General features: G+C 36.5%; 1 protein-coding gene across 4 annotated transcripts in view; it reads right to left on the bottom strand.

The window, feature by feature from the left end:
- Positions 1–740: 740 nt before the first annotated feature.
- SNX16 (sorting nexin 16) overlaps positions 741–15190 on the bottom strand; it is a 29387-nt gene continuing 14937 nt past the window's right edge. For 2 of the 4 annotated variants that reach the window (XM_050891330.1, XM_050891329.1), the window contains exons 5-8: positions 9695–9764; positions 4996–5132; positions 2813–2929; positions 741–2526 (exon numbers count right to left, since the gene is read on the bottom strand). In XM_050891330.1, coding sequence (XP_050747287.1) covers positions 2418–2526; positions 2813–2929; positions 4996–5132; positions 9695–9764 — 433 coding nt within the window. In that variant the 3' untranslated portion in view covers positions 741–2417. Of the gene's footprint in view, positions 2527–2812; positions 2930–4995; positions 5133–9694; positions 9765–15190 lie in introns of those variants that run through there. The other 2 variants (XM_050891331.1, XM_050891332.1) reach the window with 2 other exon arrangements.

Raw genomic sequence — 15190 nt, 5'->3', positions numbered from 1 at the left:
TAGTTCACTCCGCTACAATTCCAGTTTGAATACTCCTCTGCTCATTGTGAAGAGCACAGAATTCCACTGTCAAATTCTCATGAATGAAATAATTGAAAGTTGGCTGCTTCTGTACTAAAATTGCAGCAGCGAGTGAAATGAGAAGGAAATGGGTGGAAAATAGTGCCAGAGTGGAAGCAAGCGCACCAGAAAAAATTCAATATGGGACAGACTTGGAAACCACCACCATGGTTTGTACACCTCAAATTTTGCATGTCCCTTGGGGGGTAACCATTCATTAACCAATAACATAGGCCAAGTCATACCACGTGGCTGCTGAACAAATTCACATTTTTCAGCTCAGTTTAATTAAAAATCAAGGTCTAAAATTAAAATATCTATTAAAATTAAAAATGTCTATTCATGTGATACTAAATATTTTGGGTCAGCAAAATATCTTATAAACCTTAAAGACAGAGCACAAAGTTTCCATTCCTTTGCCCTCTCATGACTAAACTGTAAATTATATTAATTCTTTTTAGATTTGCAGATTTACCTGAAGTACTTCAGAAATTCCTGGCATGTATGACCCAAGCACCTTATCAAGATTTTTAAAACATTTATAGTCATAAACCTAACCCTATTTCAATATACATAGTTCAACCTTCTTTTCAAATATGTAAGTGACATCTGACAAAAGATTACATGAATTTTCAATAAGGTGTCAAAACTTTATTGAGTTCACTCAACATCTATGAAGATTCATGTAGAATATAAAAAAAGATTAGTTCCTTTTTTATTTTAATCTTCAACAGAAGTACAGTAAGTTTTCTGGTCTCTCGTTACAGACTTCTCATTCATTTTCATGCAGACAATTTTTGGTACAAACAAACTCAGACCAAAAGTTGAGTAACTGTAGGAAATCACTGAGGTAAGAAATGTCTCTTTCTAACAGCGTTTTTATCCTTTTACTAGACAAGGCATTGAACATTTTTTCTACAATGGAACAGAGAAGACAGGTGTTTTGTCCGTAGTTTTATTTCACCAGGAAGGTTTATACAGTTCTGCATAAAGGTCATTGTATGCACAGCCTGAAGTACAAAGCTCCCTTTGAAAACTCCAGCACAAAGACACTGCATATTGACAACATTAAACAACGATGTGGGTGGTATAGGGCGAAAAAAAGATTAAAACAAAACAGCATTCTTCCTATTGGAAAAGCAGAATAAAACAAGGCACTTTCAGTAAATAAGTGAAGAACAGAAACAAGCTGCATCAAAGATTCCACAGAGCTGACCCAGAGCACTGTAACAAAATTCTGCAGTAATGAACAAGTAAAATACAAAAAGGCACTACATAATCCTCTCCCAGCAACTCCTCTTTCTCAACCAATTAGCCAACTGAACTTGGCACAATGGAGTCTTAATTATAAAGTGCATCTCCTGTTTTAATACATTTTGAAAAATAGGCTATAGAACATATGTAGCAATATCCCCATGTATACAATATATTGAAACAAAAATACATTGCAACTAGATTCAATCTAGTTACGAACTGTGCAGGAAAAAATATGGCTTCTTTACAAGTCTTTCAATCATCTCCATATAATCTGGAATATTTTTAAACAAACATGAAAGTATTAGCAAGATGGTAAGAGGTAGTGTTCCAAGTAAAAGGCAAACTCACCGATTTTATTGTTACATGGGTATATAGCAAAGGTACCCCAGATTTTAGAAGCAGCATTACTGAACAAAAAGTATTACAGCTTGCTATCTTGGGATGAAAATACACAGTGTTTTGGGGGTCTCATATTAGTTCCTTCAGCAAAAATGACCATTTTTTTTTAAAATGTCCAACTATAATCCCATTTCCTAAGTACTTCTCTCTTGGTACTGTAAGTTTTCCTATTGCATTGCATTAAAATTTCCAGAGAAATATTCTTCAACTTCAGAATTTAAAAACAACACATTCTACACTCTTATTAAACATAAGATGATTCCATTTTTACTTCACCAAGTATTAATTTATGGCTATAAGAATATGAAAACACAAATACCAAAACAGATGAACACATCAAACATGTCACATCAGTGGCAACATATGACATGCTAGTTAGATGTGTTTGGCGATTTAATGTGAAGCTTTCGTCACTCTGCTAGGAAAGTCAGCCAAATTGTGTATGTACACTATCTAAACTTTAGCTGATTTTAGCCCTTATTAGACTTTAATATATTAAATATATAAAGGCTAGATAAAAACTGAAATCAAAGCAGCACTGGGTATATTTCTTACGTTAATAATTTGTAAGGATTTATGTAAACATTCAATATGTGCATTCTTGCTCTTTGCTGTAAATTCTTCACAGCTACTCTATGCTCCTACCCACAGAGTATGTCCCAAACATGAACCTTTCCCAGGTAACAGCAGCTGCTACTGATCTATTCTTCTTCATCAGCGGTATACGCTACTTCAGCGACTTCAATTTCTGGTACAGAATTTTCAGCCAAAGAGCCACTCCAGCATGCCTCATGGTTCTCTTTATCTGAGCTGCAACAACAGATCAATAAGCTTTGTCAAATGGAAACTAATACGATTCTCCATAGTCATTTTATGCCGGCAATCCACAAAACATTTACAAAGTTGTTCCACTTATCACTTATTCCAGATCTAAAATCATCTATCCTGAGGGGTTTTATGAAACATGGGATAGCTACAGAGAGGTGCAATAAAATGCTGAATTCCTCAGCTGTTCAAAATTTATGCAAGACCAAACATTTAAAAACATACTTTAAAAAAACCTAAAATATATTGTAAGTAAAATAATAGTATTTACCAGCTGTCCTCACCCAGGGTACCCTGGTCTGCTTCTACTGCAGAAGACTCCACCTCACCACTGCACTCACTTTCTTCTCCTGACATTTGACGAGTCATTTTTCCTAAAGATAAATCCCTACAACAAATAAGAACAGAGTACCACCAATCCATACAGCAAACATTCATCACTGAAGAGCTGTTTGTTTCATTTTAAACTTTGCAGTTTCTGGGAACCTATCAATCTCACTCCTACATGCCCCATTTCTTTTATTACTACAGAGATGCACGGCTTGCACTGGATAGCTATTTAAACAGTTTATTTGCTCTAGCTGCTTATTCCTAAACTAAATTCAATCCTCTGGTTGCATCATAATTTAGTAGCTTTACAAAATTCAAGTCCCAGAGGAGTGATTGCGACTTTAGGCAAGAAATTACAAGCAGATGATCCTAAGCCCCACACATCTTGCCTAACTGGCAGAAGGATTATAACCAAAACATAGTCAGGAGGAAGACAGGCAGGATGATAAAAAGATTCTTCAACAGTTTCCAAAGTTTTTCATTGTAACTTTAGAGTCACATACTAAGTTTCAGAGCAATACATTTTCCCATTAATGATAAAGAGACAGGTAGTAATTTTTTCTTAACAGCAACACGAGTTGGCAGTCCACCTAGCCTGGCTACAAATGGGAATATGGTCATGTAAAGTTATCAAGAGAAACTTGTTTCCAAAGTATTGCTCTGTGTGTTTCTATAGTTTTATTTTAATGCATGCATTTTAAGTAATACCTCTGCAGTATTCTCCAATATGATTATTGGCCTATGTTTGGGCCAAATCCAGCATGATATGTAAAGGCCTACAAGTCTGATGCCTTGTCTAATTGTCCCTTCCTACCTCACATATGTTTAGGTACCTGGCCTTTAGAGCATAAAGGCAGAAGATGCTTAATTCTTGTTGGGCCATCAGATCAAAATTCCACTTCAACAAGGCCAAAGACAGATCCGTTTCTTTTGGGTTCAATTCCCATCAGACAAGCTGAATTTCTTAAACAAGGTCACGGGTTTACTTGGTAACTTTTACAACTAACAATCACAGGAGTTATTTTCCATTAATACTTCAGATACTACTTGGCTGACTTTCAATAATTTTAAATGTCTGGGAAACTGGCAGGGTGTTTGTGTGTTCAAAAAAAAAAAATCTATCTCGAGGGAAAGCACTAAAAAATAAAATCCCTTTTTGCTATGAATTTCCTATCATGATGTTTTAGCCAAATGCAAGTTATTTAATATTTATTGGCTATTTCACTGTTTAAGCCAGCAGTAGCCAGAACTTTCTTGTTGAACAAGGAAAGCATCTTTCACATGTAATTACTTGCCTTCAGGAGTAAGTGACAAACTGAATATGGTATTCAGATCAGAATTTTCAATAAGCCACAACAATTCCATTTAAATCCATTTCCAAATGTAGTTCACTTAAACCTTATATCCAAAGATGCCATTTGTTAGTCAGCCTGGACACGCTAGACTCAACAACCCAAGCAGTATTAAAATAACTTCTAAAGGGACCATGGGAATTTACTCCTTTGCTAAGGAAACCCTGCAGTGACTGACTCAGCAGGTCTATCAGGACACTGAATAGCCCAACATCAACTCCCCTGGGCCTGCTACAAAATTTAGCAGACAGGCACCATAAAGTTTTATTATAAAACCTCACCATTTTTTCCCTTGGATTTAAATGGACAATCTGTGGCATCATTCCAGGCAATTCAGAACAAAGTTAAAGACATTAATACAGACATATAATCACTTGATCACTATGCTCTGTCAAAGCTTTGAGTACAGGTGGAATTTTATAACTCAAAGCAATTTTTCCACTGCTCTCATCTCTAGCAGGGCTTTTCACATATCCAACATTTCAAAAGCAGAAGAGAATCTTTGCCTTATCTTTACAGGACTTAAAGGATTAGGAAACATAATCCCAGTTACTTTAGAGGGAAAAGATGGGACACACTTTCTCAGTCATTTGTACTAAACAACAGCTTGTTAGCCAGCATATGAGAAAGAGCCTACTGAAAATATGGCTTTGTGTGTGGTTATGTGGGGAAAATGGTTTCCAAGAATACATTTAAAGCTGGTGCTTGTAACTATATAGAGAAAATACCATCATGGAAAGAAACTCCTAAAACCCATAAAATTTCTACATACCTAATTCTTCTTTCAATAGCATCTATATGAAGTTGCTTTTCACCTAACAATTTCTTCAGCGATTCAACCTCCCTTTGTTTTTCAAGCAGTTCTTTTTGTAGACGGTAATTTGTTTCCTCCAGAGTTTCACAGAAAGCCTAAAAGACAAATTTAAGAACATCTTCCATTTAACTTCAGTGGACTGCCTTTATTGATTTTTCTTTTAGAAATATCAACCTGTAACAGAACTGTAGCTGCTTTTCTTTGTACTGATTACCATAAAGAGCTATATAAACTTAAAAAAAAAGTTCTGTCCTTAATAAAACAATGCCGCTTTGCTTTGAACAATGTATTTATTATGCTAAACTGCAATGCAAATACTTTTATCGCATCATTTGTTTGTCTCACAAGAGACTTTAGAAAGAGGTTTCTCTCCTTTGACATGCAGTCCCTAATTTTGAACCTTTTTGCCTATATGGAACATCAGTTGAACTCCCTGCTCCCCTTTCCCCTCATATAAGCTTTGCTTTCACATGACTTGGAAGTCAATTTCAAAGTATCTAATTATTCCCAAGATACTAGGAATATTTGGATAAAGTGCATGTTCTTCCCTTACCCAAGATAATGACAAAGTTGTACAGTTCTGTACCAAATAGCTGTTACAAATATGACAATCATGAGAGTCAGAAGACCAATATAAAAACATTTTGAAAAAGTTTAATGAAATGCTAAGAACACCAACTCCTGAACCACGATAAGTATGTTGTGTTACTCTGCTGAGCATGACATGTATATATAGTACACCCTGATGAATTTGACAGTGAGCAATCTCAAAACTTAACGTGAAGAGCCAGCGTATAATGCAACATCCACTGAATGCAGGGAGTGACAGAAGCGTTGGCACAGAGCCTGCTATCTGTTACTGGAAAGAGCAAGTCTACCAACAGTAACGTGCAATTCTGATATAATAATTTACATGTTCTCGCTAAGTAAGAAACCCACGCAGGAGGCTTTAACATTACATGCTCCTAACCACTAATTCATGGACTCCACTGAATATAAACATTTTATATGAGCTCAGTTAAGAACAATGCTGTTAAGACACTGTTTTCCTAAAGTTTTGAAGTGGGCTACAAACATCAAGAAGATACTATTCTTTGCTTTAATTGAAGCAGACTTATCAACTCCTTTAAAATGTTAAGTTTTCCTGTAATTATACAATTCAAACAAATGTAGTGTTTTTCAATCCAATAACCATTTTGATTTTTTTTTGCACTGAGTTTTAATTTATTTTATTGAATCAGACAGCAAATTTATCTTGGTTGACAGGCACTGGAGACCAAGCATCAGTTAAGCTACAGCTTTATTCACATCTACTAGAGCCGAGAACATGTGGCATGCAATTCACTCTTCACACAGCATTTTTAGCGATTGCTTTAGCAATCATTCCAGTTAAGCCGTCATCCTTTTTCATCCAAGCCAATTAAGTGAATTCTAGCATATTTTGTAAAACTGTTCAGGGTTGCTAGTGCCCTAGCTGAAAATTGGCCATTATTTCCTTAAGAATATAACTAAGTTATATTATTTCTACCTTCAGATTTATGCACATGCAAATTTCCCTATTCACAGTATAACTAAAAATATTCCACGTGTTGTGAACTGCTTCATTGTTCTATATGAGAACTGAAAAGAGCCTTTTGGAAAAATTCACCTCTAGCTGCAATCTGTGTATCAGCTGCCCAAGGAAAGGAAGTCACTCTTCACAACTGAGTAAGAAAACATCAACATATTCTGAAGGATGCCATAATAGCAGAAAGGTGAACCAAAGCTGAGAAAGACCTATCAAGGAATTGTGTGTAATGAGATATCTTGCTCCTTGAAGAGCTGGACACCTGGAGTCTGGTACAGTTCTAATACCCAGGTGGGACTAATTCTCCCTGTAAGTTCTGAAAGGGCAACAGAACTAGGCCAGCTGGAAGAGAGCTTCACTTCCTTCTTCAGTGGATCATGAAACACTGACAGCTGGGAAAGGACCTGTGGAAACAATTACCAAAGATATGACAAAAAAAAAAAAAAAAAGATTGCTTTAGTGAATATTTTGCCTACATTTCTGTGATTAAGTTTCTGTAAGGCCTAAACGATCTCTAACGGGGGAGGTACCTGTACCCCTCCCAAAAAAAGATAAATGTGTTTTGGCAAGTCCTTATTGAACTGGAATAATAGAATGTACATAAACCAAATAGAGGATATCCATATTTTCCATTATCAGGAAAACAGTAAAAGATTTTTTTTTTTTTTTTTTTTGCAACACTTTGTATGACAACAGTAACAGCAGAAAGGTGAAACAGAAGTGATTTTTTGAGATACTTATTCCTGGAGTTCGTTTTTAAAGGTATGTGAACCATAGGGCTAGCCCTGTAGTTGGGCATTGTTAAAAAAAAACCAAAACAGCGAGGGATGGACAGATGCTCTCTGATATGTAGGAGTTCAGGATCCTAACAGGCAGGAGCAGGGCAAAAAGTAGAACCACAACTGTGAATTTCAGGTGAGCAGACTTCAATCTCTTCAGAAATCTTCTTGGAAGAAAGAATCCATGGGAAACTACCCTGGAGGGAAGAGCAGCCCAGGAGAACTAGTTGATATTCAATGGTCACCACCTCCAAGCTCAAGAAAGGTCCATCTCAACAAGGAGGAAATCAAGCAAAGGTTGCAGGAGGCCTGTAGGGATGAGCAAGGAACTCCTAACTGAACTCAGACATAAAAAAGAAAGTTTACTAGCACTGGGACCATGGAGAGGTGACCCAGGAGGAATATAGGGCTGCTGTCTCATCTTGCAGGGACAGGGTTAAGAAAGTGAAGGCCAACCTGGAGTCGAATCTGGCAAGGCATGTGAAAAGGAACTAGAAAGGATTCTACAAGTACATAATTGGCAAAAGGAAGACTAGGGAATCCATGGACCTACTGCTGAATGGAGTGGGGGAACCTGTGACAAATCACGCTGAAAAGGTTAAGGTACTCAATGCCATCTTTGCCTGTCTTGACTGGTAAGACCAGCCTTCAGGAATCCCAGACCTCTGCAACCAGAAGGAAAGACAGACTTACCCTCAGTGGAGGAGGACCAGGTCAGGGAGCTCTTAAACAAACTGGACGTACGTTAAGTCCATGGGCCTGACAGGTTGCACCCATGACTGCTGAGGGAGCTGGCTGATCTCCAGCTTGTTGTCCACCAGGACCCCAAGGCTCACGATTCAAAGATCATAATAAAAAATAATTAAGGGACTCGAGCATCTTTCATGTGATAAGATGATGAGAGAGCTGGGACTCTTCAGTCTGGAGAAGAGAAGGCTCGGGGTGATCTTATCAATGGGTATAAATACCTGATGGGAGGGAATGAAGAAGAGGGAGCCAGACTCTTCTCAGTGGTGCCCACTGACAGGACAAGAGACAATGGGCACAAATTAAAAACCAGGAAATTCAATCTGGACACACGAAAACACTTTTTTTACTGTGATGGTGATCAAACACTGGAGCAGGTTGCACAGAGAGCTTGTGAAGTCTCCTCTGTAGATTATTCAGAACCTGACTGGACATGGTCCTGGGCAATCTGCAGTAGCTGACCCTGCTTGAGCAGGGAGGTTGGACTAGATGATCTCAAGAGGTCCCTTCCAACCTCAACCATTCTGTAACAAAGTGGGGTGTCCCTTGGAGACCAGAATTTTATGACAGCTGTGTCTGAAAACTTTACAGAAATTGTTAACAGCCAAAACAGCACAGTTATTTTAATAGTTTGCCTAAAATCCTAAGGTGGAAGAATAACCCTTAGACTTTACCACAGCATGCATGATCAAAATCTCTATGAAGGCAGCACTTAAATTTCTTAATTGTCTGAACAAATAATTCGTGTAATTTTTGTTACTTTTCATCAACTTAAATAGCTATGATGAAAAGTGATTGTACAGAAATCGAATGAGCTCATAACACAAAACACATACCAAATCCTTCAGATGTACATAGTAATGTTACAAGAGCCAAGGCACTCCTACTTACATGCAAAACAAACTGGTAAATACAAATTTAGTTGAAGAAGCATCACTTAACATTCATAATTTCTAACACATTGTTATTCTATAAAGCAAGAAAACTAAGACAACCTGTTCTAGACAGACTTGGTATAGCTCTGCATGCCAGTGAAACATACTTCTAATGAAATAGGCTGCAGCATACAGTATTATTTGTTCAATGTGCTCATATGCACGTTGAAAGGCTGCTGTTTTACAACACTACTTGACACTGCTCAGTTATCTGCAAGAACACTATTTTTGGTGGTCAGAATTAATCCTTTTATTACCATAGAAAGAACATTTTACTTCAAGACCTCAAGTCTAAGGTGTACGCATTCTGACAATGTGTTGGATGTAAGCCTACAAAAACTCTCCTTGTATTCAGTAGTTGCCTTAAAAACAAATTTCATCCACTGGTCATAAAAGGCAAAAAGGAAGAAATTATATCTTGGGAAAGGGTTCAAGTACAGCAGTCAAAGATTATCAGTATGCACCAATAATCAGACTGTGTCAGTTTTAGAAATAAATCCATTTGCAAATTTTTGTGAAAGAACAGAAAAAAAAAAGTTTCATTCCATACCATTCAGCAGATATTACAATATCCTAACAGCAACTACTACCTTTTGCATTCTCTTTTTATCATACTACATAGCACTTACCCTGCTCTCTTCTAGACTGTCAAAAGGACCCGGAGGATCATCCAGACAAAGAAATTCTCTCACTGCAAGGCTTTACCAAATAAAAGAGTGAATTACTTGACGTACAAAAAAGTAACAATGCTTAAATATGATGATACAAGGGCAGTATTTCTTTAAGGGACACAAACATCTATCCTCAAATTTACTCCCAAGTATTCAAAATAACGTTAACAAACTTTTAAGTCTCAGTTGTACGTGTTAACCAGGGACAGTATTTAAAATGTGACTTAAGAAGTTGCACAAGTACAGTTAAGGGTTTTCAAACAGAGAGTCAATTTAGAACACGATTTTTCAAACCTTTAGGGAATTTGTTGCTACATGACAACTGAAAAGCAAGTTTATCCTTTTGGTATTGAAGAGGTTTGAAAAATTCTCCTGGTGAAAAATAAATATTAAAAGATGGATAAAAAAGTATGCTGCTAAAATCCATACGCAGATCCCTTCAGGAAATATCAGTGGAACTAACCATGGGTACTGAAACACGCTTATGTGTCTCCATTTTGCTAAGATCATAATCCATTGACATATACACAGTATAGAATTTAAATATATACACAAACTATATAATTTTATATATATACAAAAAAAAAGTTATAAAAGAATAAGCAGTGACAAAGTTAATGTGCCATGGATATACTACATAGCACCTCTAAACACACATTTCAAACTAATGCATTTAACTTAAAATTGTGTAAAACTGTGTAAAAGTTGTCATCCCCCTCTATGCATTGTTTTGCAAAGGCCAGAAGGAAGTATGTGCAATCCTGTGGTTTACTACAGAGTATTTTGAGCATCTTGCTCATTCTATCTTCCAAGTTTAGATTACTTTTCACAGAACTCTTCAACATCTCCAAACATGTCCCTTCACCCACCTTTCCTGCTCTGTTGTACTCAACCGTCTATAAATAACTTCCAATCAGAATACTGTATTCACAATTAATTAGCACATAGTAACTTATTAGCAATTCTGTGCTTGCACTCACTAGTACAAATCTTTAGATCATCTCCCACTGCAATGAATGCACAAAAATGGAAGATGTGAATCCAAACTAATTCCCCGTCTCTTCCTGCCACCTAGGCCCCATGGGAAGTTGAGGGCAAAAGGAAGTAGTTTTCTGCCTTCTGCTCATTCTCTGCATTTGAGGCAGATGCCAAGTACAAACACAAGAAAGGAAACTTCTTTTACCCAGCTACTAATCCAATCACACAGCTTCAGGTTTAGCAAGCAAAATGGGGAGAAGTTTTTTCAGCAAACACTAATCATTGATTATGCCATCACTTTCAGTTTTAGAAAGGCTCTGAAGAATATTTATCTAAAATACATTCAACCTTTATTTTGTTGCTGGATTTTTGTAAGCCTGTTTTCAAGTGCCTATTGCATATGTGAAGATACAGGTAGGCTTTTTTGGCCAATGGTTGGTGAGAATTCTTGTCTTCGTATCCACTTTCACCTCATCAGCCTTTACACCAACCTGAAAAAAACTTCTCCTATAACCATGATCATTCCTTTCCCCACTGAATCTATGTGACAAATGTGATAAAGCCTTCCTTTTTCACGCCCTCTCCACTGGTTTACATTCATCAATCCGTGATCTGTGCAAGCCATAGCCTAAACCTGTACTATTTAAACCTGTACTACATCCCATGTACTCAAATAAATAATAAAAAATTTCTGCTACTTAAACCGAGACTATCACTTCAATTAGCACAAAAAATGATAGATGGTAACAAGTCATTAGTTAAATTATTAGAAAACAACCTCAAACCAAATGAAAAGTTATTCAGGCATATAAAGTACATTTTCAAGGAGAAGAACAGGGTTGGTTTTTTTCCTCCCCAAATAGTTTAATCTGTTTGAAGGGACCCTTTTCCAACATGATGCTCAAGTCCATTTTTTAATGGTTGAATTGTTCTTTTCATAAAGATGAAAGTTGTGCTGAATGAACTCACATATGCCTAATGCAGAAGAATTCATTACATGGAAACACTTCTGCTCACCATTTTTCTTCAATATCTTCATCCTTATTGACACAGCTCAGTTCAAACATTTTAAAAGTATTTAATTTCTACATTTTGCTAGTAATTTTATTGTGTTATTAAAGGGTAACATTAAAATGGCATAACAGGCAGTAATGCTTGTGAGTGAAACAGGAAATATCCAGAAAAATAAATGTGCAAAAATATCCAATCTACATATATCATCTGCTTATATCAGGTCAAACCCTTTTTTTGTTGTTTTCCCTACAGCTGCTGGCAGAAAACTCTCTTTTTCTATAGTTTTCAAAACTTCTTGAAATTGAAAGCTTTAGATTCATTATTTTACATAAGGAACGCAAGAAACTTAAAGCCACAGGTCACTGAAAACACTGTTTCTTTAACTAAAATATGCATCTAATAGCATAAATATCCATTTGCTGCCTAGCTTTACTCTGAGAGTCTGCTTTGACCCTGCTCTCCCCTCCATGTGTTACACCTCTTCCTTTCATTTAACAAATAGGAAAAAATTCTGCCTGAGAAGTATCATAGAAATCTTCTACATCATGTAACAGAGATTGCTGTACATGGCTTCTTTCTTTGCTCCCATGCTAGCTGACAGCCTTCTCAAGAGAGGCAGCAAGGCCAGCGTACACCAGCATTAAGAAGGGCAGCAAGGGGCAGTGCGGCACATTGGATCCCTGACAAGACTCAACAGCTGACTGAGTTCTTCCCTTTCAAGTTGCTTCTTACACAGGGTGGAGGCAGAGGAGAGCTGTGTCATCTATATAAAGCCAGATGACACTTCTGTTTAGCAGGTTAAACTTCTTCCTTCCACTTTATGCGTTATATGAAGTTTTCTTGAACACATTAAACTCTGTGGGTGGATTTCAATTTGATCTTTCACTTAATCTTCAATACAAGGCAAAATATGAGAAGAAATCCTTAACGCGCAGACTCTAAATTTAGTTACCTGCATACCATCTTACATTTTATCTTTAAACTACTTTGTGAATCTAGTTTTATTAAAAAATAGGTATACCAAATGAAGTCTCCTATCCCTGAAGGGCGAATTTCCCACTGTCAATATGTCTCAATGATAATGCAGTGCATAAAAAGAAATGAAAGACTTCTCTACAAAGAGAAAAGGCTCATTTGGTTTTGGTGCGACCCAAGCAGTTTGACTTACTTGCAAAACTGTATAAGTAAATGGTGAGCTTTTAAGGAGGAAGCAGGGTCAGATGCTCACCACTGCTCATGTAAGGTGCAAACACTCATTTCCATTAATAGTAACTTTTATTCTCTGATAAGTGGGTTAAAAAAAGAAAATCAGACAGATCAAATCTCCCTAGTTCTAATCACTTCCTGAGGAATCCAGATCTTCCATAGATCCAAACATTAGAACATAAGCTGTACCAATAGGTCATAAAGTTTATTAAAAAACTTCATCTTCATGCAGAGCCTTACACAGCCAAGATTAGAGTTTTCCTCAAAACCACATTTCAGTTAACTATCTGTTCATTAACCAAAATACAAACTGATTCCACAAACATTTAAATTCCCTTATCTATCTCTTAAATGATGCAGTCTAAAAGTTATGTTTTGGGGTTTTTTGCCTTAAATTATGACAAACACTATTTTGTCCCATATGGACCATCATCAGGATACAAACAAGCTGGCTGAAATGCCAAACTTGCTGCAACAACATGAAGCATAAAGCCTTCAGACCTATTCAAGCAGACTGAAGTCCATCCAGCTCACTAGTCTCTCTCCAGCAGCGTAACGTAAGTGACATTTAGAGAATACCTCCTTTTTTTTTGGCACACCTATTATTGTGTAATTTAATATTCAGGAAGTTCTTAAACTTCTCAGCTGTATATTTCACCCATATAATCAAGTTTAATAGGTCAATCCCAATTTCTTTTTGAAACCATTTAAGCTTTCTGCCTCTGACATCTCACAACAAAGCTTCGCAACTCAATGTGACATACTGAGAGATGACTATGAATCATCCAAAATATTAACATTCTTTACTCACCTTCCCTATCCCCTTGATGATTTCATAGGCCCTGTTTAGTCAGCCCTTTCCCAAGATGACAGACTAAAGAGAACAGAACTCTTCTTGCAGGGAAGTTTGTCTGTAGCTTCATCTGTTCTTACTTGCTTTCTCTGTACTTCTAGTAGACCCTCTTTTCAAATTGAATGCTGTGTTTTAGCACTGGACTATGTGGAAGCGCAATTCAGATTCCCACAGCTTTTTTTTTTTCCTTTCAAGTTCCTCTTCAACAATTTTTATGCAACTTTTTGACTATTGCTGAATACTGAACTGATTCAGAAAACTGTATCAATACCAATAGTTATTTTCCAGGTTGTAAAAAACCAACTGAGTTTATGATTCTGTATGTATGTACTTACCATCATTTTGCACTTCATGACATGAAAATTAATGTTAGTCACTCAGTGCCTCAAGATCCTTCTACAATACTTCATGATCTCATTGTTCATTCCCTTTTCCAGATATTCTGATCATCAGTGTCCATAACTGATCCAGCATTCCATATGTAATACTCCTAAATTTCCATCAATTTCCCCTTGCCTTTCAACCATTTTATATAAGCTCCCTCATAACTACTTGTTACATAGATTTCCCTCTGCAAAAGACATTATTGCTTTTCCAAGTATTGTTTTGATTTACCTGCTTACCACTTTGGGTTTATTACAAGCAGTACCAAAAGTCAGACTTACTAATCTCTAGTTTCCAGACTCAACAGTCAAATGGCTTATAAAAATGTGCCAAATGTAATAATAGCCATTCCACTAAAAAGTAGATATGAGCATTACATGGTCTCACACCACAGCTCAGCAATTTTACATTTTAGTTCCTTCAAAATTCTTGAGGGAATGCTGTTTACTCTCGAGAATTTCTTACTCTTTGTTTTTAATGAAGTTTCAGATGAAGACAGTTCCTCAGAGTCATTCCTCAAAGAATCTCTGGTACAGCAACCTCAACTTTTTTATTTCTGGTGTTGGAAAAGGTTTTTAGAACCAACTGCTCTGCCTCTAAAAACTTGCTTATTAAAATTCTCTTTTGGCCTATATAAAAATGATTTTACGTTTCATTTGCCAGAATTATGTTCTGCTCATCTTCCAGCTTTGGAAGAATCTTCCACTTTGTATGAAAAAAGATATTGTTCAAAGAGACTTCTGCACTTTGTTGCTTAAACACATTATGCGTTTTAGACTCTTCTTAAGCCTTTTTTGATTTGTGGTTTACATTTACTTATGTAAAAGCAATCTATAAAGGTACTTCTATTACTATCATGTCATGCAAATTAAAAACCTTTAGTTTAAAACACATTTTAAGAATTAATCGCATAATAGTGTTAGGTACTTTCCATTATGAAAGCCTAACATTTACTCTCAATATAAATTAACAATATATCAGGTCTGCATTCAGCACACAGAAGTAATGTTTTAGGAGTA

This window comes from Gymnogyps californianus, chromosome 2 (genome assembly GCF_018139145.2).
Source record: "Gymnogyps californianus isolate 813 chromosome 2, ASM1813914v2, whole genome shotgun sequence".
NCBI classification, from domain to species: Eukaryota; Metazoa; Chordata; class Aves; order Accipitriformes; family Cathartidae; genus Gymnogyps; species Gymnogyps californianus.
Note: the sequence above shows the minus strand (reverse complement) of the source record. Positions and strands in the feature narration are given on the sequence as shown.